The sequence below is a fragment of the Oryzias latipes genome, chromosome 18 (genome assembly GCF_002234675.1).
Source record: "Oryzias latipes chromosome 18, ASM223467v1".
Taxonomy (NCBI): domain Eukaryota; kingdom Metazoa; phylum Chordata; class Actinopteri; order Beloniformes; family Adrianichthyidae; genus Oryzias; species Oryzias latipes.
Genome location: NC_019876.2, coordinates 24,561,553 through 24,587,334, shown reverse-complemented (window position 1 = coordinate 24,587,334; position 25,782 = coordinate 24,561,553). Strand labels below are relative to the sequence as shown.

General features: G+C 44.1%; 1 protein-coding gene across 1 annotated transcript; it reads left to right on the top strand.

The window, feature by feature from the left end:
• On the top strand, window positions 1-25,224 carry LOC101174354 (peroxisomal acyl-coenzyme A oxidase 3-like). The gene is made up of 18 exons (XM_023966163.1): window positions 1-246; window positions 1,345-1,442; window positions 1,515-1,650; window positions 7,612-7,686; window positions 8,412-8,501; window positions 8,586-8,729; window positions 11,073-11,161; window positions 11,398-11,494; window positions 12,471-12,653; window positions 13,684-13,806; window positions 13,934-14,054; window positions 14,125-14,247; window positions 14,436-14,549; window positions 15,076-15,191; window positions 23,552-23,726; window positions 23,792-23,859; window positions 23,934-24,020; window positions 24,510-25,224. The coding sequence occupies exons 1-18, from the start codon at window positions 31-33 to the stop codon at window positions 24,627-24,629; spliced, it is 2,175 nt and encodes a 724-aa protein (XP_023821931.1). The 5' UTR covers window positions 1-30; the 3' UTR covers window positions 24,630-25,224.
• Window positions 25,225-25,782: the final 558 nt, after the last annotated feature.

The following is a 25,782-nucleotide window of genomic DNA, read 5'->3' as shown; positions in this document are numbered from 1 at the left end:
GGTGTAAAACTTAACACGACTAATCCCAACATGGCAGAGGAAGTTGAATATTTTCATGTGGATTTAGGGGCTTTTGATTGCAGGTGTCGTCCAGGTGTGTGTCTGAGCTCCTGCAGCCTGAAGAAGATGAAGCACCAAAAAGCAGACTTCCCCAGCGGGCCGCTGGATATTTACAGGAAGAAGGCCTCCTTCGACTGGAAGGAAATGCTCGTCTTCATGGATGGAGATGAAATCCTCCAGTTCAAGGTGAACTAAGAGTCTCTGCTCCTGCTGATGATCTGCATTGCTAGTTCAGTCTCACTTGCTGGAGTCTGTAAACATGAAACTTGATGTGTAAAGACCCACTCTGATGAAAATTTTTTATTTTTCTGATGATGGAAGACATTTATAAAGAAAAATAAGCGTAAAATTGAACTTCTGAGTATTTCTTTATTCAAACTGGTGTCAATCAGGAGTGAACTGAAAATACCGTTGGAAAAAGAGCAAATTTGTGATGTTCAACCTCCCTGCTCCAAGCTCTCAGCGATGGGTAGACTAGAGGAATAAAACACAGTTCTTTTCCATTTTGGCTTAAACTGTGTGATCATAATTAAGAGACCATGGGGAACACTTATAATAACTTTAAAGAGGATCAGAGTGGAACTTTAAGGCTGTTTGAGTTCAGATTTGCAGCTTTTAAACATCAGAATTTTTCTAGTTCGTATGAAGTGAAAGAAAAGACTACAGTGGTTCAAATTCGAAGAGCTGAAAAATGTTAGAGTTTCAGAGCATTTAAATGAAATTTTATTATCAAACTGTTTTATAAAATAATTTGTATTAATCTACATTCTTATATTTTGTTGCCAAACATTGGTTGTTTCTTGTGTTTTTGTGCAGTTTTGAAAGTCGGTGCTTTTCCATTTGACTAATTTTATGTTTGTTTGACTAAACCAAACCTGATGAAACCTTTCCTGGTTGAAACAGTCTCCCTGTAAAAAGTGTCTGGAAATAAACGTATCTGTTCTACGTTCACTCATAGACCATAAAAACAACACTTCCTGATACGGGCGCCGCCATGTTGAAACCAGTCGACAGTAATTGGTCTGAGTCGTTCTGAGTCATCGTATCTATGGCAATGTAGTGACCATAGATACAATGACTCAGAGCAACTCAATCATTGTAAACTGGTTTCAACATGGCAGCGCCCATACCAGGAAGCAATGGTACATCCTATTTGGGAAGACGAGAAGGGAGGGGTTGAGCTGTCCATTATTTTTACAATCTATGGAACCACTACATTGTTTAATGTGGTGCCCTTTTTGTTTTGTCTGCATGTATTCTGTATTCTTTGTATTCTTCATGCAGGAATACATCTTCAAGAGTCTGGAGAACGATCCTCTGTTTGCCCGTCAGCCAGGAGAAGACCTCTCCTTAGAGAAAATGAGAGAGTTGAACTTCCTCAGGTGACCACGTATGATGAATAAATGATCTTGCTCTTCACAAACATTTTCTGACGAGAATTTTAGAACCTGCAGGATGAAGCAAATTTTTCGCTACAATTTCCTGACAAAAGAAGAAGCGTATGGGAACCCCTGGAAGCTGAAAACCCTGGAGGACTGCCTCGGCATGTACGACTGGTCCTGCCTCGCCAAGGTCTTTCTCAACAAAGGAGTGAGTCATAAGGAGTGCATTATGGGTCACTTTGTTTCAAAAGACCTAAATAACCAGGGCATCATAGGTGATTATACCCGTAGTACCTGATAAAATTCCAGAAAATATTTTTGGCTAGGCCCAGCCTGGGTGGCTAGGCCCAGCCTGGAGCAGGTCTAGAATGGAGAAGTAGGACACCTCCTTCCCTCCACTAGTCCGTGGGAGATCCTTGGGCAAGATCGAGTACCCACTTAGCCCCCCGTGCCAGGGTCTCGGCGAAATAATGGAGACTGCGTGGCATAAGCCTCCTGTTGCCTTGCAGGTCGGTCTTGGTTGGCTAAAGGCTAAGGGAGTAAACCCCGACAGCAAATCCGGAGTGAAGCCCCGCAGACGGTTAGAAGGCGTACTTCGTCCCTCTCCGGCAGCTCCTGCACCCTCGATGAGTCTCCAACTGTCTTGGCCCTGTCTTGCCGTTGGGTCAGGCTCACCAGGACGAGAGAGTGAGGCTGGTGCTGCGCAAGCCACCTTCACTTTAATCCAAGTACAGCGCACGTCATAGCAATACTTTCATCGACCTATTCAAAGCCCTGTGGCGATGGGGGAACGGCGAAGCAGCAGGTGCGGAATCACTGGAAGCTGTAGCTGCAATCCTACACACAGGCGGCTTAGGCCATACGGTCGTTCTTCTCTGATTGGGACAGCAGGGAAGTCCGGCAGCCCCCTAAGCGACCAGGCAGCCCTATTCAGGATAGCTCTGCCTGCCTCCGTAGCCTGAGGACGGAGCTAGAAAAGGTGCTCTAAACATAGCCTGTTCCACAACACACCTGGCCAGCATACCGCAGCTGGCGGGTTCCCACACTGCGGTCGAAATTACAAGAAAATACTCAAGAAGAAAACACTCAAGCTCACCCTTGCGTCATGGAACGTTAGAACTCTCCTCGACTCAACCACCTGTAAGTCAAGGAGACCAGAAAGACGAACGGCCCTCGTAGCGAGAGAACTTGCCCGTTATAACGTCGACATTGCAGCCCTCAGCGAAACACGCTTCCCAGGCAAAGGCCAGCTCAATGAGATCGGAGGCGGCTACACCTTTTTCTGGAGTGGCCGCAGTAGTGAAGAGCGACGTGAGTCTGGTGTTGGCTTTGCAATCAAAGATCATCTTATAGGGAAACTTGACAATATACCAGAAGGCATAAACGATCGTCTCATGAAACTCAAGCTCTCACTGGGCAGAGGGAGATCCGCTACCCTCATTAGCGCTTACGCCCCCACCATGACTAACCCGGAAGATGCTAAGGAGAAGTTCTATGAAGAACTGGATGCCCTCATTTCCACTGTTCCGCAGTCGGATAAGCTTCTACTTCTTGGCGACTTTAATGCTCGTGTAGGTCAAGACCACCAGGCTTGGGAAGGTGTCCTCGGACACCATGGAGTAGGAAAATGCAACAGTAACGGTCTCCTCCTGCTTAGAATGTGCGCCACCCATGGCTTAGCTATCACCAACACCATGTTCCGCCTCCCATCTCGAAAGAAAACATCTTGGATGCACCCTCGATCTAAGCATTGGCACCTCATCGACTACGTCATCGTCAGAGCAAAGGACAGACGGGATGTTTGCGTGACTAAGGCGATGTGTGGTGCTGACTGTTGGACGGACCATCGTCTCATCATTTCTAAGACCAATATGCATATTCAGTCCAAAAGAAGACCACAGGGTCAGACGGTTGTAAAAAAGCTCAATGTCAACAAGCTTAAGCTCCCTTTCATTCAAGAAAAACTAGTAGAAAGCCTAGAAAATCAGTTGACTGAGGATATCGGAAACGACTGGGACTCCTTGAAGACAACAATTCATTCTGCTGCCCTTAAGGTGCTCGGACCAGTTACCAGGAATCATCAAGACTGGTTCGATGAAAATGATGCCAAAATCACAGCTCTTCTGGAAGAAAAACACCAGCTCTTCAGAGCTCATCAGTGCGATCCAAACTCAGTCTTAAAGAAAGATGCCTACGTCAGTAAACGTAGACAGGTTCAATCAAAACTCCGTTCCATTCGAAATACATGGCTGAGTGAAAAGGCTGACGAGATTCAAGGCTTTGCAGACAGACACGACATGAAACGATTCTACGACTCGCTCAGGTGTATATTCGGACCACCAACATCAGGCAGTTCCCCTCTACTGAGCGCCGACGGAGCAACACTCATCACTGACAAAAACAAGATTGTAGAGAGATGGGCAGAACACTTCAATGGCGTACTAAATCGTCCATCTTCTATCAATGACGAAGCTATCCAACGCCTCCCACAGGTGGACATTAACCCAGACCTGGATATAATACCATCAGAGGACGAGGTTGCCAAGGCAATCAAGCAGATGTCGACTGGAAAAGCACCTGGCTCTGACGCCATCCCTGCTGAAGTATTCAAGTCAGGGGGCCCTTCTCTCCTACACAAATTAACAGTGCTACTCCAATCTTTCTGGGTAAGTGAGACCCTCCCGCAAGATTTTAAAGATGCCACAATTGTCCACATCTACAAGAGAAAGGGCAACAAGCGTTCCTGTGACAACCATAGAGGGATTTCACTTCTCTCCATCGCTGCAAAGATCTTTGCCCGACTGCTCCTAAATCGCCTCCTTAAACACCTTGAGCAAGGTCATCTCCCTGAGAGCCAATGCGGTTTCCGTGCAGGTCGAGGGACTGTTGATATGATCTTTGCTGCTCGTCAGATCCAGGAGAAAAGTGTGGAACACAATCAAGATCTCTATACCACCTTTGTAGATTTAACAAAAGCGTTTGACACTGTGAGTAGAGAGGGACTGTGGAAAATCATGGCAAAATTTGGCTGCCCAAACAGGTTTGTAAAGATTGTTAAACAATTTCACGATGGGATGATGGCCCGTGTTCTTGATGATGGAAATACCTCTGCCCCTTTCCAAGTGTCAAATGGAGTTAAGCAAGGTTGCGTACTTGCCCCTACACTGTTTAGCTTGATGTTCTCTGCAATGCTGACTGATGCTTTCAGGGAGACACCCTTAGGCATACCCATCAGGTATAGGTGTGATGGAAGGCTGTTCAACCTCAGACGTCTGAAGGCCGTCACTAGAGTAAAAGAAACTGTGATTCGTGACCTGCTCTTTGCTGATGACTGTGCCCTCAATGCCATCAATGAGCAAGACATGCAACAGGAAATGGACGCTTTCTCATCTGCCTGCGACAACTTTGGCCTCACCATCAATATCAAGAAGACTGAAGTGATGTATCAGCCCGCCCCAGGAAAACCATATCAGGAACCAAACATCACAGTCAAGGGGCAGCGACTTCAAGATGTAGAAAACTTTACCTACCTCGGCAGCACTCTCTCCCGCAACGCCAACATCGATGCAGAAGTCAACAACCGCATCGCGAAGGCAAGCAGTGCCTTTGGGAGACTGAGGAAGTCAGTCTGGGAACGTAGAGGCATCTTACAAAACACCAAGATCAAAGTGTACAGAGCAGTCGTCTTAACAACACTTCTTTACGGCTGCGAAACCTGGACCACCTACAGAAGACATGAGAAACTTCTCCAGCAGTTCCATCTCCGCTGTCTCCGAAACATCCTTAATATTCGCTGGCATGATCGAATCACAAACACTGAGGTCCTGGAGAGAGCAGACCTCCTTAGCGTCATTACCACCATGCGCAAAGCTCAGACACGATGGGCAGGACACGTCTGCCGTATGTCAGACTCCAGGATACCCAAACAGCTGCTGTATGGTGAACTCAGCCATGGTAGCAGGAAAGTTGGAGGCCAGCGCAAACGCTACAAAGACTGCATCAAATCACATCTGAAAGATTTCAATATCGACGTTTCCACGTGGGAAACTGCAGCATCTGACAGACCGACTTGGCGTAACTTGATTCATAAAGGTGCCATCTACTCAGAAAATAAACGTTCCAACGCAGCCAAGGAAAAACGCCAAAAACGTAAGGCTCTAGCTGACCAACCTACCAACACGACCCCCTCTCACTGGTGTTCAACCTGTGGAAGGGGTTTTCTTGCCCATATTGGCCTTATTAGCCATATGCGGACACATCCCTCCGCCCCTTAGACAATGTACTATTAGTATTGCTATGGTCATACTCGACTACGAGTTGACGAACAACAACACCTGATAAAATTCCAGAAAATATTTTCTGCTGTAAGTAGAGCCACGACCAGGACAAAAACTGATCTGTTCCTTTTGATCCTGTGGTTTGACTATTGTCAGAATTCTCTTCAGCACTACCCATGAGTGGATTTTTTTAGGGATGCTGAATAATGTATACAAGTGTGTGTACTGTAGCTGTAGAGAACCCTTTGGAACAGGAATTGCTCTTTACAAGGACGACCAGTATGCCAGTTCAGAGGCACTGTGAGATGTCAAAAGGAGAATTTCAGGATAGCCCCACAATATCCACCTTGGGATCCTTGGTACCAAGAAGCTTTGACTAGTTCATTGACTACAGCTTGGGGATGTTGTTGCCCACCCTTGGCTATTCAGCCTATGTTTTCTCAGTGGAATGCATGTCGGCGAGTATAAGTATTCCGACCGCCTCTTGGCAATGTCCTCAGTTGAGTGGAGTAGCTTCCACCAGCTCTGTAGACAGTATTGGGAGAGAACCGTTTTCCCCTCTTGAGGTTTGGTATGGCTTGCCAGAATTTCTTTGATGCCAACCAATTGTCCCTCTCTATGGCCTCCCCAAACTCCTCTTACACATGAATGTTTGCCTCTTCAATTAACTGTGGTGGATGTTAATTGGACTATCACTACATGTTGACTGCTTTGGGAGTCCCGGAAGTCAGCCCAGCTCCTACAGGTTGATGGCATCCCTTACTTTTGGCGACAGTCCCCAGATCTGTGGATTGCCGCCCCAACTAATACCAGAAATCTTACAGCCACGCCGTCAGTAGACAGTGGTACCTCATTAGAGCCCTTGCTCATAAGGGTTTAAGGACCCTTCTGACAGTGGGCCCAGCAAAATATGCCCAAAAGACTCCCCCAATACTTTTTAGTCGTCGTGGCTTGTCCGACCTTCTCCTCCACCAGTGGGTGATTGATTAATAGCTCTGCCCCTCTTTTCATCCAAATGTCCAAAACACATGACAGAAGGTCAGATGACACAACGTCAAAGTTGATCATTCACCGTCTTCCTTGGCTGTTCTGGTTCCATGTGCACTGATGGACAACCTTGTACTCAAACACGGTGTTGTCAACAAACTGGGACTGACACAAAATTCCAAAATCAGGGATTCAGAACAGTTCTCCCAACCATGACCTTCCAGGTATAACTGTCACTGTCCATTTATGCAACAAAGTCTCTCAGTAAGACAATAGAGTCCCATTTGGAGCACTTTCTAATACCTCTCCTGGAGACTCCAAGAAGGGTGGGTACTCTGTACTAAAGTTTGCCTCAGAAGCCAAGATCCCAGGTAGAGACATGTCCCTGACAGTGACCCTGACATCCCTGGAATGGCAGTGATGTAATTCTCTCACTCACTGGGAAGAACCTCAACCAATGACTATTCTGCCTGGTCCTTGCCTGTAAGCCCCGAACCCCAGGCCTGGCTCCGGGCTGGGATTATGTTGATGTCAGTCTAGGCGATCTAGTAGGCCTTGTTTTAAAATATTCAAAAGGGGAATTTGAAGTGCTCTTAGTCTGGCTCGTCACCTCAGACTCATTTGCCATCGGAGACCCTAACCAGGGACAGTACCTCCTGGTAAATGCATTTTACAAGATTAGCATAGTCCCTAGGATAATTCAAGCTCTCACACGCCTAGAAGGTGGCAGTTTATATGAATTTTCATTTAAAAAAAATAAAGCTATAGGAAATAGTATTAGCATTGAGTTGGATCAAACTATAAATCAAATCGTGAACTTATGCACTGATTCAGAGAGTCTAAGTTTGTATCATTACTTGTGTTAGCATTCTTCTACCCTTTTCCTGTTAATGTGTTCATTTCAGATGTTTGGAGGAACTATTGCTAATTCAGGAACAAGCAGGCACAGAAAATTTGTTGAAAGCAGCGAAGACATGACGGTAAGAAGAAAGATTAAGGAGTTCCTGTTTGGTTTTAAAGCACCTGCCCAACTCTGGTCCTCAAGGTCTCCCCGTTCAACCAGCAGCCCCAAACGTTTTAGAAAGACACAGAAGACTACAACTACTATACAAAAACTAAAGTCCAAACCAACAACAAGGAAACATGTTGGCCCTTCCAAAATTAATGACAGGCAGAGAGGCAATTAGGCCAACTTTAGACAGACCGGTCTTTTAGCAAAGTCCACCCCCAATTTTCCACCAGCACCTTGTGAATCAATTGCACCACAACTGACCCAGTATGGAAGTTCTGTCAGTGATTTACATGGTTTATTTGGCTTTAGAGTTACACTGGAGGACATTTTCCTTAAAAATAATTCTTTATAATAATACTATAATTATACTTTTTAATAACTCAAACTTAGAACTCTCATACCAAAGCGCTGGATAGTGCCCCTTTGTGGTTGCATTATCAAAGTTGCAAAAAACAATCCACTCCATCTGTAAAGATTATGTCTAAAAATTCATTTGAATTGATTTTTTTAAATTCATTGTCAAAAAAAAAGCATTTTTTTCCCAGAGATTCAAAAAAAGGTGTGAGTAACATTGGAGGATCAGGGTTGGGTAGCTGAGCACTGAGAAAACTCTTGATGCCACATCGGTGACTCCTGAGTTATTCCTCCCATGAGGCTTTGCTGCCTTTGAATGACTTACCTACGTGTTCTCAGGTCTTTGGCTGTTTCGCACTGACTGAGCTGAGCCATGGCAGCAACACCAGAGCCATGAGGACCACAGCCACATACGACCCATCCACCCAGGTCAGCCACTCTGCCCATCATCCCAAACACCAAGGCTTGAAATCATAGCGTATAGAGAGACTTCTTTTTTCTGGTTTGGTGTAGGAGTTTGTGATCAACTTTCCAGACTTCGAGGCAGCCAAGTTCTGGGTGGGGAACCTGGGGAAGAACGCCACCCACTGTTTGCTGTATGCCCAGCTCTACACACCGGACCAGGTCTGCCATGGCCTTCCCTTCTTTGTCGTGCCGGTAAGTCCTTTTTGTCTCACAGATGTAATGATGGTTCTAGCGGAGCTAGTTTAGCTTGTGCTGGTTTGCGGCTCCTTCTGTCCGTCAGACCAAGGTTCGAATCCGGGCTCCTCCCTATTCCCTTCTCTGCTTCTGTGCCGGTCCCAAGCCCGGATAAATTGAGAGGGTTGCATCAGGAAGGGCATCCGGCGTAAAACATTGCCAAGTTAACCATGCGACTCGTCCTCGAAGGAGAGGTTGTTTCGCTGTGGCGACCCCTGATGGGAGAAGCCGAAAGAGGAAGGAGGAGATGTAATGATGGTTCTCACAATATTTTTCCAGCACAGCCCTCAGGTTTAGTTCTGTATCACAGCGTCATCAGGACAAAACTTCAAAAGTTAGGGGTCACATTGTCAAACGGAAAAAAAAAAGTTGTCACACTGTTGAACAAGGGATTTTTTGAAATATTTGTTTTAGGGAAAGCTAGTCGAGCTTTTCCACTTTTACAGCTCAAAATTATGGAAGCGTTTCTGAAGCATAACTAAAAATAAAAGTCAATACCAGAAATGCTTCTTCATTTTCAAAATGAAGCTGCATTTCTTGACTCAAAATGAAAAAGAAATCCTTTAAAATGCTTTTTTCTTTTCTACTTAAACACTGCTTATTCTGTCACTTAATTAAAATTATAAAGAAAATAGTATTATACATTTCATTTTCAAAAAGTTCTGGTAAATGTGTAGCAAAATTCATCTAGAAAAATCTAATTTGATCATTAAAATGGATTAACAGAAATGTTTGTTCATTTTTACAATGTAACTGCATCAAATGGCTCAAAAATAAAATTAAATGCCAGTCCTTTAAAATGCTTTTTCATTTTCTACTTCAACATCGCTCATTTTGTGACATAAATAAATCGAAAATGCAAAGAGGGGATTGCATTTTCCCTTTTTCACATTCACACTGCAAAAACTGTAGCAAAACTCAATACCAGTCAGCATTTCCAGGAGGGAGGCGGGGCGATGACATCAGAGCTCACTCGGTGTGGCTACATGCTCAACGCGAGCCAAGCATGTCTCTGATCAGTGCAGCCGGAGTCCTCGAGTTTGCGGGAAGGGGGCTTTGTAACGTACAACTCTCCGGAGGACGCTTCAGACCTCAGTCCGTACGACTGATCTGAGTGAGCTGCCCGGCTCAGGAGGACCGAGTCTCTGAGCAGAGGAGGAGCTTTAAAGGCGGCTTTTGAAGGCGGAAGTGCCGCTTTGGGCAGTCCTGACAAACAAAATGTTTACAAGGGATGTAATGTCGAATCCTTGTGTGGGAAAATTCCCCTGAACGCCGTCTGCTTAGACAAACTTCTGTCTTGTGATTGGTGCTGTTGGTTCACATGGTTTATAGAGCACGTGAGGTTTGCAGCTGCAGGACAACTTCTGCACATTTTTTCAGGTAGTATGAAGTTTCCTGATGAAAAAGACAGCCTTCCTTCCTCCTGTAACCACACATGAACATGAGCAGGAGACATGACTCATGTGAACCAACCGAGAATTAGCTATGGTGTTCCACAGGGCTCTGAACTTGGACCACCTGGGCTACAGCCTGGAAGCAGAAGCCGACATTAGCTCCACCTCCAGACCAAGGGCAGACGCTCCTCTTCCTGGGCAAGGAGGCCTGCCCAGGCCCCCTGCAGGAACCAGGCTCACCAGCGGAACCTGCGTACCCACACTTAACCCTTGTGCTATCCTAGGCACTTTAACATTGGGAGTTGGGTCATCTAGACCCACTAGACAGTGCGCTGAACCTTTTTTCTTCAATGATTTGTGATCTTCACTGGTGTCCATGGATTACATGAAATCTTTCCACCTTCATCCACCTTTGTCATGGTAGGGAGAACACGTCAATGCATGGGTGGGGTCATCTAAGATAACACAAGCGTTAAAACTGTATGAACTGCAACAACTTTGTTTTTTATGTTTTTTTCTTAAGTAATTAAGCTTCTGGCTCCCTATTGAAATAATATATTTCCATTCTGATCTATTTTTGTTTATTTGTACTAACATCTGAATGACTGTAGAAACCTTGGATTTTTTTCTAAACGCAAAGACTTAAAATAAAGTCATGAACAGGGACTTGAGTACAATTATAGAGCCTGTAGTAAAAACTGAGATGAAAAATGAAATCTCTCCCTTCATATTGAGTCAGAGCCTTGTGGAACACAGCAGAAACATTCTGATGCTCAAATATCTCCAACATCAAAACTTAAAAGCTGTTTGATCCATTTTTGTGTTTATGTTTTGTAGAACTTGCACTCAAAATGAGCTTAACTTTATTAATATTTAGTGATCAAAGATGTTCAACTCTGTGCTGCAGGTCAGAGACCCAAAGACCTTGCTGGCGTTGCCAGGGGTTGTTGTTGGAGACATGGGCAAGAAACTGGGCCAGAACGGACTGGATAACGGGTCAGTGAGACCAGAGACCGACACTTTTCTGTGTTTTTATTTTGTCTGTATCTAATGTAAAGCTTCCAGCTTTTCTCTAGAAGGGTTAGGAGGTGGAAGACACAGAACACAAACTGTGTGTTAATTTAACAGAATCTTTACCATGGAAACAGATAGGCTTTAGCATTAAAATGCAGCTAAATATATCTTAATAGGAAATGTAGGAGTCATTACAAAGTTTGTTTCCTTCCTATCAGGTTTGTAATGTTCCACGACGTGAGAATCCCGCGAGAAAACCTGCTGAACAAGACGGGAGACGTTACCCCTGATGGACGCTACGTCACTCCGTACAAGGTCAGAACTCTGCTGAACAAATGAGGATTTTCTCATTTATCCCACGTTTCAGGTGGATGTTCCAGTTTGACCAATGCTCTTCACATTTATCAGCTTCATGTCTCAAAATGAAACGTGGTCTTTCTGTGGTTTCAACACCTTTGGGGGTGTTGACATGGGTGGAAGGTTCTCACAGAGGTTTGGATCGTTTGTCTTTCCTAGCTCCTGCTGAACTAATGAAGGTTTAAAGAGCCTGAAGAAAAGTTGGTTTCAATCATCATCTTTGGTTATGTCTTCACTTCTTTTTCTGCTTCTATGTTCATGCAGGTGTCTGTGTGGAGAAAGTCCCAGCTCAAGGAAGCAAGGGGTCCTCACATTGTGACTTCACAAAGTGAGGAATCGCCCCTTCCAGGAAGAGTCTGCCAGCCCCGCCCCCAGGCTAACCACTTTCTCTGTTTAGCTAGCGGTGATCGACTGAACACTTTCCTTTTATATGCAAAATATGCTCATCCATCTTTGCAAAAGTTCAGATGTTGCTTGTTTTTGTGGGCGGGAGGCAGAAACGCTGCCGAGGGCAACTCTGGGATGACGTCATCAAATGGGCGGTACCCACAAGGAGAGAAAGGCAGAGTTTCAGAGATTGAGTCGTCTTACTTCTAGGAAGGAAAAAAAACTGCAAAAAGAACTCATATTTAAAGAAAAATTGTTCTTTAGTGTGGCAAAGGTAATAAATTATATATATGGATGTACTCTAAAAGACCCAAGAAAAGCACGATAAAGGCCCTTTAAATCAATAAACCCTGATTCAGAATGAAATGGAAATACATCTGTCAGGTTTAGCTCTACTTTGAGTCATTTAGTGTGTTTCAGAGATTTAGATTTTGTGTCTTATTCCGATTTCATCAGCAGATTTGACTGTAGCTTTATTACAACTTTGAAAGAAATCAGTTTGTGTGCTGAAGAGTTTACAGTCTTAAGTTTCTGTTTTCTTCTGCAGGACCCCAACAAGCGCTTTGGGGCCTCTCTGGGGGCCCTGTCTGGAGGTCGTGCGTACATCGGCAGGATGGGTGTCGTCAATTTAAAGCTGGCTCTGACCGTGGCGATCCGCTTCTCAGCCACCAGGAGACAGTTTGGACCCAAAGACACGGAGGAGATTCCAGTGCTGGAGTACCAGCTACAGGTGGATTTGATCAAACTGTCTGATCACTGAATTTCACAATACCTGAAGAAATTGATCAGCCAATGAATGAAACTCTGTGCTGTACTAAACTGTAACTAAAGACAAAAAGTTTATGCACTAATATTGTAGAGCATTTATCGTATACATTTTCTATATTTATTGATAAAGTCCATAAATGTAATGATGATGATAATAACTATAATAATGATTTAACCCTTCATGATAGAGCTGTGGTTCAACTTCCCTTAAACTAGTTTCTGTCATGATCTTGCGGGATTTCTGACAGACCCAAACGCTGGAACCCAGAAGGACACTAGGAGTCGTGAGGTAAGTTTAAGATGGTTTAATTAACAGAGGGTGAGTAGTTAGGAGTCTTGACGTGGCGTGGCGGCTGACTGGAGGTTTGCCGCAGGAAGGTCCAGAGAGCGTGACTTCGGCAGAATCCAAGGGGGAGAGCGTGAGCGGTGGACTGCGACCTGAGGTTCACCCGTGAAGCGGACAGTTCCTGAGGGTGGAGAAGAGATAAAACGTTAACGAAGCTTGGATTTAGACAAGGCACACAACGTGAGCTGGCCAGACGTAAGCACCGAGGAAGGAACAACGGACTGGCGTCGAAAACAGGTCCTGGATCTCCTTAAGTAGGCGGGGATGAAGATGAGGTAAGTGAACCCAGCTGGTCGCGTCCAGGGCAGAGCAGGAACGGGGGAGGGGGAAGGTAATTGACAGAGGCCCCATGTCGGTTTCTCCAAAAACTTTAAGCAGATTACTTTGAAAGAGAATAATCTGGAGAGAATGAGTACACTTAGGTTTCCAAAATTCAAAGGAATTCTAGCTCTCATGTTCCTAAACTCTCGGTCCAGTCAGCATGAAATAAAAGTCCGTTCCAGCTTAAAGGATCCTAGCAGACATCCTGAAGAGGCTCAGTCTTCAGGCTCCAGCTCAGATGTTGAGTCTCAGAGGAGAAAAGGCCACCAGAGCTGAGGATGTGGCTGCAGCTGATCACGGATCACAGCTTTTGGTTTCTCTGCAGCAATGGCGTCTCATGCCTTACCTGGCAGCAGCTTACGCTCTGGACTTCTTCACCAAATCCGTCTTCATGAACTTTGTAGAGTTCCAGATGGGACAGATGATGAAGGACAAGAGTGACAGACAGGTGAGTGGACACGCTGCATGTCTGGACCTCAGGCAAAGGTCATTGATGGATCAGAGGCTCACTCACCGCCTCTGCTTGGAGAAACCAAGCAGCTTCAAGTGTCAGACTTTGCTGGTGTCGTCCACAGGACGAGTTGGGTCGGGAGATCCACGCCATCACCAGTTCCTGTAAACCTCTGGGCTCCTGGACGGCTCAGAGGGGGATCCAGGAGTGCAGGGAGGCCTGCGGAGGACACGGATACCTCGCCAGTCAGCTTCAGCGCACATGCTCAGACTCTGAGCGGGCCTGAGACCTGACTGCTGTTCTTGTGCGTTTCAGTGAACCGACTCGGCAGTCTGCGTGACGACAACGACCCAAACTGCACCTATGAGGGAGACAACAACGTGTTGCTGCAACAGACCAGCAACTACCTGCTCAGCTGTTTCCAGGCCAAACGGCACAGTCAGTGTCCATCTCACTCTGTGATGAGCTTTGAAGTTTCCGGGATTTTATCTGAATGTTTCCTTCAGTCACTTTGACTCTAACACTGCAGACAGAAAGGTGGCAGCAGAGGCTGAGGCTGCAGCTGCAGCAACCATCAGTGAGCATCTCTGCTTCTCCATAACACCTCTGTGTTTGTCTGCTTTCAGACGCCGTTCACATTCAGTCTCCTCTTCACTCTGTGGACTTTCTGGACGATTATCAGAACATCCTGAAGACCAGATTCACAGCAGAAACAATGGAGGAGTGTCTGAACTTACAAGGTCTTCACGACAAACTAATCACATTTATTAGACAAATGCAGTTTTTTATGGGAACGAAGAGTTTTCCTCAAAGCAGAGTTTGGTTTATCAAAACATCAATTTAGAGAATTTCTAGATAAACATTAGAGAAAAAATTTAAATGTTCATTTCAGAGATTTCTGTGGTGTACCACATGGCTCTGTGCTCGGCCCCTTACTGTTTAATCCCATCAGGTAACTCTTCACAGCAGCAATGCAGTTTATGGATGTTACCTTTAAAAATTTGCTTCTGAATTTTCCTTCAAGACTGAGTCAAGACTGAACAGTTTGACATCTTCATTTGTTGATAAATATTTTCAATACTTTCACTAAAATCCACTGCTGTCATTTATTTTCCTGACATGAAATTCTGAGTTAAACTGAATCTAGTTTGAGCTGCTTTTTACCTAAAGAGACCAACAGATGAGAAGCAGAAGAAGCTCCTTTGACGTCTTTGTCTCTGCAGTGTCTCTACTGCAGTCTAACAGCGCCCTCGTCTGTCTCCTCAGTGCCTCTGGATGCCTATAAGTGGCTGGTTTGTTTCCTGATGGAGGAGAGTCAGAAGAGGCTGGAGCAGGAGAGAGCTGCAGGCAGAGACGACTTTGAGGCTCGGAACAACAGCCAGGTAGGAAAAGAAGGAAAAGCTTTCATGTTATTATATTTGAATATAACTACCTTTTACTTTTTGTCAGTAACACTTGGGGGGGTCATGACTGCTCATGAGTCTGCCACAAGAGAGATGGTTGCATATGAAGAGTCCCGGGTGGTGGGGTCGTTGTGGCTCGACGAAGGGGCCTGGTGGAGTAGATTTCCTCCAGCTGTGGTAGTGGGGAGCCAACAATCCACTCAGCAGTCTGGATGACACACTTTAGCGGTTTGGATTTGAAAAAACAGCTTCAATTCAAACAGAAACTCCCACAAAACACTATGGATTCTCCATAAATATGCTAGGAATTGTGGGAAATATCAAACAGTGAAAACAGAAACTGCATTGAGGATTTTCAGCATTATGATTGTAACCCTTGTGCTATCCTAGGTACTTTAACGTTGGGAGTTGGGTCATCTAGACCCACTAGACAGTGCTCTGAACCTTTTTTCTTCAATGATTTGTGATCTTCACTGGTGTCCATGGATTACATGAAATCTTTCCACCTTTATCCACCTTTGTCATGGTAGGGAGAACACGTCAATGAAAGGGTGGGGTCATCTAAGATAGCACAAGGGTTAAACTGTAAAAATGTAAAGTAAATGTAGAGAAGATGGAACGCAGAAAAGAAGATCTGGAGCTGTGATCACAATGTTTTCTAAACTTACTCATCAGGAAATTTTGAATGTTTTTTAATCACTGTCCCCCTGATGCGTTTAGTTCCTTCTTTCTTTAGCAGGTCAGATCATTTGCATCAAGCATTTACTATTAAATTATCTTTGAAATGACTGAAATTGCAGAGCTTTCCCATCACTCTACTATATAAGTTTGTTAAAGAAAAATGTAACAATAATTTCAGAGAAAAAGCTTCATAGAAATCATCATCTGGTCATGAAAACCTCTTTAATTATCCTTTAATATTTGATTAAATTAGTTTATAAAACTAATTTAATAAACTAAACTTGGAGAAAGAAAATGCTGACCTAAACAAGAAACTGGAGGTCTCTGCTCAGCATGAATCCACAATTACTGAGCTGAAAGAGCAACTGAAGAAACATGAGGAGGAGAAAAAGGCTCTCCTTGAATTGAACAAACTCAGAGAAAAAGAAGCAGAAGATGCAAAAAGGGAGTTGGAAGAAATGAAGGCAAACAAAGAGAAGAAAACAGTCTCTGTGCAGACTGACTCTGATGCTGAGGAGAAGAAAACAGTCTCTGTACAGACTGACTCTGATGCTGAGGAGAAGAAAACAGTCTCTGTACAGACTGACTCTGGGAATCAGGAATGCATCACCAAAGAGGGAGAAACCACAGAAGAACAGGTTGAGGTAGAAGAAGAGGAACCAAAGAAAGGAAAGAAGGTCAAGAGGTTTTCCTTCACCAAATTTTGGCGCAGATTGTTTTGCTCTAAAAAAGTCAAGCAAGCGACTGCACACAATTAAAAAAAAAGATCAACCTAGTCTTAAAAAAAGGGGCTGCATGGTAAGTGTCAGAATTACAAACTACTGTCCACACAAAGAGTCAAAGTGCTCTCATTCTTTATGTAGTTGTAAGGCAGAATGTGGGGAAAAATGCACCCATTGAAAATAATGTGGCAAGTCTGCAGCCTACAGTGCAGCAGCATGGCAGCCAGACATCACCAGACAGACTCCATCTTGAAAAGAGGTCCTCTTTTATAGGTGGTTGGCTCCACCCCTTGCCAAACAAACACAATTAACAATCAAAATCAAACATTTCCTAAAAACAAAAGAACAATTACATGCATTTTCCTAATTACCAAAGCAATAATTAGACAAAGAAGTCCAAACTTTAACAACATTCTTTAAACAAAAATGCAAAATAAAAAGAAATCATTTTGAATTTAAAACAGGCCTGTCAAAGGAAACCAAAACAATAGGTGGGTCCACTGGACATTCAGGATACAGGAAGTACTCCTATGAAATCAGGAAGTAAACAGATAAGACATAGAAAACAACCAAAAACAGAAAATAAATAAAGTGAATTGCAAGAACTGTTGGAAGTTTACAGCTATACAGTGTGTGCACCCACTGATGCTGTCAGAAGCAAATACACTTTATTTAACTCAAATCGTGACAGACTTGTGCTCTGTCACATTACTTTCCCCCTCTCCGAGCGCTGCCATTGTGGGAAATCTAGATAAGTAGTCTGCCAAGGTGTTGTTTCTTCCAGGCTTGTGACGTATGCTGAAACTGAAAGGTTGTAAGGCAAGGTACCATCTCATGATCCTGGGGTTGTGATCCTTCATAGTATGGATCCATTGCAGCGCTCTATGATCTGACTCCAGATCAAAGTCACGCCCCAAGAGATAATATTTCAAACTGTCCAAGGCCCATTTGATTGCAAGCGCTTCTTTTTCTACAGTCGAGTACCTGGTTTCTCTTGGCAGCAGCTTACGACTTAGATACAGTACAGGTCTTTCTTGTCCTTCAGTTTTCTGGGTCAGAACTGCTCCAAGTCCAACGTCTGAGGCGTCCACCTGCACCAAAAAATGTTTCTGGAAGTCTGGACTGCACAAAACTGGAGAAGAGCACATGGCATTCTTCAAGGCATCAAAAGACCTTTCACAATCAACTGACCATCGAATTGGATTTGGTGAGGATTTGCGGGTGAGATTCGTAAGAGGTGTTGCCATGGTTGCAAAATGTGGGATGAATCTGCTGTACCAACCAACAAGTCCAAGAAAAGATCTCAGCTGTTTCTTGGTGCGGGGTCGTTCAGTCTTCTGTATTGCCTCCACCTTATCAACCATGGGACGAATGTTGCCACCGCCCAGTTGAAATCCAAGGTACTGGGTTTCCATCCTCGCCCACTCGCATTTCTGTGGATTGAGTGTTAGTCCTGCCTTCTCAATGTTTGTGAGAACATTTTTAAGATGTCTCTTGTGATCTTCCCATGAATGGCTAAAAACCACCACATCATCTAGATAGGCAGAACAGTAACTTTCACAACCCCTCAGAAGTGTATCCATTAGTCTCTGAAAAGTGGCAGGTGCTCCATGGAGCCCAAATGGCATCACTGTGAATTGATATAAACCCCCTGGTGTTCGAAAAGCTGTGTATTGCCTGGAGGCCGCTTCCAATGGAATCTGCCAATAGCCCTTACATAGGTCTAATGTGGTCAGATAGTGGGCTTTTCCGATACACTCTACCAGGTCATCAACACGAGGCATGGGGTATGCATCAAAGCGGGACACAGCATTCACTTTTCTAAAATCAATGCAAAGACGCTGGGACCCATCCTTCTTCGGAACCATTACCACTGGACTAGACCATTCACTTTCAGATGGCTCAATGACCCCCAAGTCTGTCATTTTCTTGATTTCCTCCTTAAGAGAGTGTGTCAGACACTCAGGGATCCTGTAAGGCCTCTGTCGAATAGGTGCAGAATCTTTTAGATGGATGGTGTGTTGGACTAGCGAAGTCCTCCCTGGTCCATCCTTGAACAGGCCAGGTACTTGTGCCAGTAGATCCAACATCTCCTGTTTCTGTTGAAGTGAAAGATGATCCAATCGAGGCTGCATAGAAGAAACATCTGGCATACAGGTAATAGGGTCATCACCATCCTCGTGTATTTTGCACACCATTAATGTCTGTTGAGATTGTAGTTGCTCACGGTCTTTCCACTCTTTCAGCAAATTGACGTGATATATTTGACTGTGCTTCCCTTTGTCTGGGTGTGCTATTTCATATGTTACTGGACCAACCCGTCTAATCACTTCATATGGACCCTGCCATTTAGCCAAAAGTTTGTTTGCCGTCAGCGGTAAAAGTATCAAAACTTTTTTACCTGGTTCCAACTCACGCTGACGAGCTTTCTTGTCATACCAGGATTTTTGGTCTCTTTGGGCTCTGGTAAGGTTCTCTTGTGCCAGGTCCCTGTACTTTTCCAAATGATTCCTCATCTGAAGTACATAGGACAGGATTCCCTCAGCCACTGGTTTCTTACTTGCTTCCCATTCTTTTCTCAGCAAATCCAAGGGTCCCTGGACTGGCCACCCGTACAGGAGCTCAAATGGGGAGAAACCTGTGGAAGCCTGGGGAACTTCTCTGTATGCAAACAGGAGAAAAGGCAACCATTTATCCCAGTCACGTCCAGTTTCTGAAACAAATTTACGCAACATCTGCTTGAGACTCTGATTAAATCTCTCCACCAGGCCATCAGTTTGTGGATGATATGGCGTTGTCCGGATTCCTTTGATGCCCAGTTCTTTATGCAGTAGTAACATCAGGTTGGAGGTGAAGTTGGTACCTTGATCAGTCAGGATTTCGCTCGGCACTCCTACACGAGAAAAAAGCTGAACAAGAGCATTTATTATTGCCTTCGTTTTGATGGTACGTAAAGGGAAAGCTTCCGGAAAGCGGGTTGCATAATCACAGATGACCAGAATATATTTGTTTCCAGAACTGCTTTTCTCCAGGGGTCCTACAATATCCATGGCAATGCGCTGGAAAGGGGTACTAATAACTGGCAGAGGATGTAGCGGTGCTTGTTTAACCTTATTTAAACTGGTCAGCTGGCACTGAGGGCATGAAGCACAAAAGTCTCTGACATCTTTAAACATACCTGGCCAGTAAAAGCGCTTTGCTAATCTTGCATATGTTTTTAGATGGCCCAGGTGTCCTGCCCATGGAACTGTATGAGCTAGGTGCAAAACTACAGATCTGCATCCAGTAGGCACTACCAACCGCTTACCTGTTTCTCCCTGAATATACAAAATATCGTTATCTAACACACATTTTGTATCTGTAGAGACATTGTCAGTTTCAGTTTCAACTTGATTATACAGAAAAGCCAAAGTAGTGTCAGTCAACTGCAAATGTCTAATGTCATTTGGTACATCCCAAACAAAATTCTGACATTGAGGTTTCTGTTCAAGAGATTCAAAAGACCCTCTATGCTTTTCTTGACGGCGTTGACGCCGTGTTTTCTTTTGGCCTTTGTAGCCGCCCTCAAAAAGATCACCATGAAGATCTGGAAGAGGTTCCAGCCCAGCCTTAACCTGAGACCTTGTGACTACAGCAACAACATTGGTCTGTCTTTTGTCCCCAAGTAAGTCCCACAAAAGAGGACAATCCCTCCCAATAACACAATCCACTGGCATTTTGTCCAACACTGCAACTTGCAAAAGAAATGCTCGATCATCCAGATCCAAAGTAACTTCAGCAGTGGGATATACTTTGCCATCTCCATGGACACACTCAATAACAGTTTTGTTCTTATAATTGAGAACATGGTCTGGTAAATAACATTTCTTTACCAAAGACTTGGAACTGCCGCTGTCTAATAAAGCAGTTAAATGAACACCATTAACAATCACTGGGTAGGAAGAAGCAGGGTCTGAACATGGATGTTGCAACTTAGTAACACTCATTTGTGGCACACAACAATAACCAGACATTTTGGGCTTTTTAAGAGGACACACAGAAGCTTTATGTCCAGGCTGCTGACAATAATAGCAGATTAAAGCCTGTCCTGCATTGTCACCACGAGGTGTAGTCTTACTCACGCCACTGCCGGTTCTCTGAGCCTCTGGTCTTTTGTCAACCGGCCGCCGCCCATCTCCAAGGGTGTGATGAAAGACCCGCTGCTGTGTCCTTGGGCCAGTTGTTCTGTGAGCATTAATGTACTGTGTTGCAAGTTTAGCTGCTTCCATCCCAGTTGGTGGTTCATGCTCCTTCACCCACGTGCGTATATCAGGGGGTAAGGTCCGAAGAAACTGTTCCAAGATGATGATTTCTCCAATATCTTCTACACCACGTTGGTCAGGCCTTATCCATCGACGATATAAACCCCTAAGACGATGATAGGTCTCTGTAGGCAACTCCCCTTGTGGGACATTAGTGTCTCTGAAACGTTGTCTATAGGTCTCAGCTGAGACATTAAATTTGGCCAATAAAGCCTCCTTGATATCAGGATAGGAGTCTGAGAGGTCCTCATCCATCGCTGAGTAGGCTGCTAGAGCCTTTCCTGTTAACAATGGTACAAGTCTGTATGCCCATTCAGTGTACACCCAACCCCAAGTCTTTGCAATCCTCTCAAAACGGAGTAAAAAATTTTCAATATCTTCCTCCGGCTGATATGGTAGCATCTTGGGGTCCTTCCGATGGAAGGGTGGTGGTTGCATCATGGAGGGTACAGCTGTCATGTCCATGTCAACTTCATCGCAATCTGTTCGACGATGTGGGGGCGCTGGTGTTGGGAGTGGCAATAAGGAGGCCTCACTCCTAACTGCGCGTGGAGAGTCACTTACATCTGATGCAGGTTGTCTCTGGGATTGGAGAACCACCCTCAGGTTCTTCAGTTCAGCCAACAAACCCTCTTCTCTGGTCCTCTGTGCGCCAAGGAACTGCTGGAGCATTTCCACCATCTTAGGCTGCTCCACATCTCCACTCGGGCCGGGACGCTCTGCTGATGGCCCATCGTCATCGGTTTCCCAGTCTGGTTCGACTTCCTCATCCTTCACCGCTTGACTTCTGGTTCGCATTGTGGGACGTGCGTAGCTCCTCTTTGGGCCTTTGCGGCTTGCCATATTTGGCCTCCTTCCAAGACACTGATCCCACTTCTGACACCATATGTCAGAATTACAAACTACTGTCCACACAAAGAGTCAAAGTGCTCTCATTCTTTATGTAGTTGTAAGGCAGAATGTGGGGAAAAATGCACCCATTGAAAATAATGTGGCAAGTCTGCAGCCTACAGTGCAGCAGCATGGCAGCCAGACATCACCAGACAGACTCCATCTTGAAAAGAGGTCCTCTTTTATAGGTGGTTGGCTCCACCCCTTGCCAAACAAACACAATTAACAATCAAAATCAAACATTTCCTAAAAACAAAAGAACAATTACATGCATTTTCCTAATTACCAAAGCAATAATTAGACAAAGAAGTCCAAACTTTAACAACATTCTTTAAACAAAAATGCAAAATAAAAAGAAATCATTTTGAATTTAAAACAGGCCTGTCAAAGGAAACCAAAACAATAGGTGGGTCCACTGGACATTCAGGATACAGGAAGTACTCCTATGAAATCAGGAAGTAAACAGATAAGACATAGAAAACAACCAAAAACAGAAAATAAATAAAGTGAATTGCAAGAACTGTTGGAAGTTTACAGCTATACAGTGTGTGCACCCACTGATGCTGTCAGAAGCAAATACACTTTATTTAACTCAAATCGTGACAGACTTGTGCTCTGTCACAGTAAGGTTTGCATGTTCTTTCCATGCATGCGTGGGTTTTTCTCTGGGTGCTCCAGTTTTCCCCCCACAACCAAAAATAGAAAAGATGTAAATCATGATTGGTCAGGGTTTAGAAGCTAGTGGGAGTGTGTGCAGTGATTGAGTTCAACTTTTGTTTTTTTGTTTTTGTTTTTTAATTGAAAAAACGGGCTGCAAGGTTAAATTGGCGTGTTCTTTCCATGCATGCGTGGGGTTTTCTCAGCTCTAGTTTCCCCCCACACACAAAAAAAGTTAAAATCAAGATTCTTAAATGTAATGACACAAGACACTGGTAATATCCTGGAAAACATTGAAAAAGATTTTAAGAACATTTATTTTTTGTGGTTAAATTGAAGCTTTTAACAAAAATGTTCATGTTTACTTCCAGTCATTAATTAAAACTGTTTTAGGTTTTATTTCCATGTATTTATGCAAATGTATATAATGCACAATAGTTATTTCTTAGTTTGTAATAAAAAAAAATTAAAAACAGTAAAGAAAATAAAATAAAAAAACAAATACATAATCCAGCCTCAGAGTCACAAAGCTGTGTACTTTCTGTGATGGTCCCAAGCCCATAGAAATGGAGAGGGTATATATGTTGCACACTTGAAAGGATGACCCGGACAAATGTGGATTTATTTTAGAGTTAGCCTTTAGTGAGCAGCTGGAACACAAACAGCACACAGTCAACTTCTGTCTCGTGTCTCGTTAATCAGGCTCAGTAGACGCTGCTCTTCTGGCCTAGTTCTTTTACATTTATTTACAAAATCAAACATCAGTAATGCCCCTCTTATCCTCGTGTAATTATGGTGTTAACCACATTTTGATTTATTAAAATGATTCATCCTTCATAGGATCAGGTTAAACCACTTCTGTTTTTCTTCTCCATTGTTGCTCTGAGAAGTTTCCTGAATCACTTTTAGTCTGAAATCTCCAAAATCTGTGAAAACGGCTCCTGATCACAGAATTCCTGCAGTGAAATACCACTGATGACCCTAAGGTGGCGCTTTGAACAGAATTCCAGTCTAATAGGCCAACACTTTGGTGTTCTACTTTGTCCTCCTGGTTTCAGACGTTGAAGCTGCGGCCGTCTTTGTCCAGGTTTACTTCTGCAGGTCTCTGGCCATCGCCTTCATGGAGCACTGCTGTCTGCAGAACTGTCAGCAGCTGATCTCAGATCAGGACACGCCGGCTGCTCTCAGAGCCGTTCTCAGCAAGCTCTTCTCCCTGTATGGACTGTGGAGCCTCAGCAGCCACATGGCCACACTGTACCAGGGTATGTTGAGAAGGAGGCGGTCTGCTGGAGGCAGAGCTGGTAACACAAAGGTGATCTGTGTGCAGGCGGATATGTGAATGGAAGGAGGCCTGCAGAGCTGCTGCAGACAGCAATCCTGGCTCTCTGCTCCCAGGTACACAAAGACATCCACCCACAGAGCAATGACTATGGCTGATGATGCTGATGCTGAATCTGTTTGTGGCTCAGCTGAAGGATGACGCCGTTGCTCTGGTGGACGTCTTGGCTCCGCCCGACTTCATCCTCAACTCTCCTATTGGTAAAGCAGACGGACAGGTGAGAGCATCACCAGGAGCCGACTGCACTGAAAATCTCTTCATACCATGTTTCATGATTCAGCAGAAATGGCTGTTCTTGATGAAGAAGCGTCTCTCCTGTCTGCAGTTCATGGTTTTGACTTGTTTTTTATCAGTCCTGATGTTTCTGGATGATCCAGGCTCCATTTCTCCAAGTTCAGCAGGAAGTTTCTAGTTTAGTGTGGTTCTTTACAGGAATAATGATTCAAGGCTTTCCTGCAGTTTCTAGGTTATATTCAAAGACCCACTATAATGAAAACTGTGTTTTGGGTGTTTAACACAAACATTTTCCTGATGATGGAAGACTTATATAAAGAAAATGAAGATTAAAACTGCATTTTTGAGTGTTTCTTTATTCAAATTGTCGTGAATCAGGAGTAGACAACATAAAGACGCCTTTGGAGAAAGCTTGTAGACGTTTTTGTAGCTAATATCCTGTGATTCATCTCCATGTTGCTTCTTCCTGCAGCTCTACAAGAACCTGTGGTCGGCGGTGCTGCAGAACAATCAGGTGCTGGAGCGCCCCTCCTGGTGGAAAGAGTTCTGCTGGGACAAACCGGTGGTGGGATCTCTGCGCTCAAACCTGTAGATCTTCATCTTCCTCCTTCACTGTCAACCAAAAATGCTCATTTCTCTCTTTTGGGTCAGATTCACTAAAGTCTCTAATGAGGACTGCAACACTGTACAAACACACAAATAGATGACATGTTTCAAACACCTTGACTGCATTTTTTTCTAATCAAAAAGGGTCTATTTCAGCCATAATTAAAGATTTAATAAAAACCTGTGTGTGACAGAATTCTTCCCATCTGCTGACTGTCACTGGGTTTGTGGACTGGAGTCCCAGGAGACTCAAGAATTTTAGGTCACAGCTTTAAACAGCAACATCATACAAGGAGGTGAAGACATGGTCTACTTGAACTTCATGTCTGCTGTTTCCCTCAGTTCCAGCTAAAGTTCTCCCTTCTGACAGATGACTCAGCCAGAGGTTTCAACAGACTCACAACATGCAGAGTCTGTCTGGGCTTCTGTTCCACAGCATTTCCAACTCCCCACCAGGCGCTGCAATTATCTGTCTGAGGCAAGTTGTTCATCGAATCGACCTAAACCATTAGAAAATAGTTTCAAAATGAAATAAATCCATCTTCTTGGAAAATACCATTTTGATTGTGAGTCACATGTTGTCACAGCGATATCAGCAAACACGGATCAGTCCATCATTCCAGTCCAATGTGTGGAAACACTTTGAATTTGTAAAGACATGAACATGCAGTGTGCTAGAATGTTCTATTTGGATTGGATTCTTTGGATGTGGAAAAACAACAGTGGGCTGGACTTTAGAAAACTAAAATGGGAATGGATTTGACATTCATTCTTGTTTACTTGTTTGTTTGGACACATATTTAATTTAAATGTGATTATCTTCCAAGAAATCCAAGGAATGTGGAAAACTTCACCTGCACTGTTCAGTATCAGGTATTTCTCTCTGAGTCACACTGGCCGAAGTTTTGAATAAAGAAGTTCTGGATCCATTTTAGGTCAGTGAATGGGATCGAATTGGATTGTTCAAAATGAACCAATATCAACAATGGAGGACCACAAATGACATGTAAAATGAGTCTTTACCCTCCTACTAAATAAACATCTTCAGGTTGTCTGACCACTCTGCCTTTTCTGTCATCCATAAACTAAGAACGCGCAGAGAAAGAGCTGGATCTGTGCATCATCCTGTTCACACAGAC

Excerpts from the sequence above, each read along its gene's own strand:
- LOC101174354 (XM_023966163.1), top strand. The coding sequence starts at position 31 with ATGGCAGAGGAAGTTGAATATTTTCATGTGGATTTAGGGGCTTTTGAT. Across the intron at positions 247-1,344 it reads ATGAAATCCTCCAGTTCAAG|GAATACATCTTCAAGAGTCT; the intron begins GTGAACTAAGAG and ends TTCTTCATGCAG. Across the intron at positions 11,495-12,470 it reads GCTACGTCACTCCGTACAAG|GACCCCAACAAGCGCTTTGG; the intron begins GTCAGAACTCTG and ends TTTCTTCTGCAG.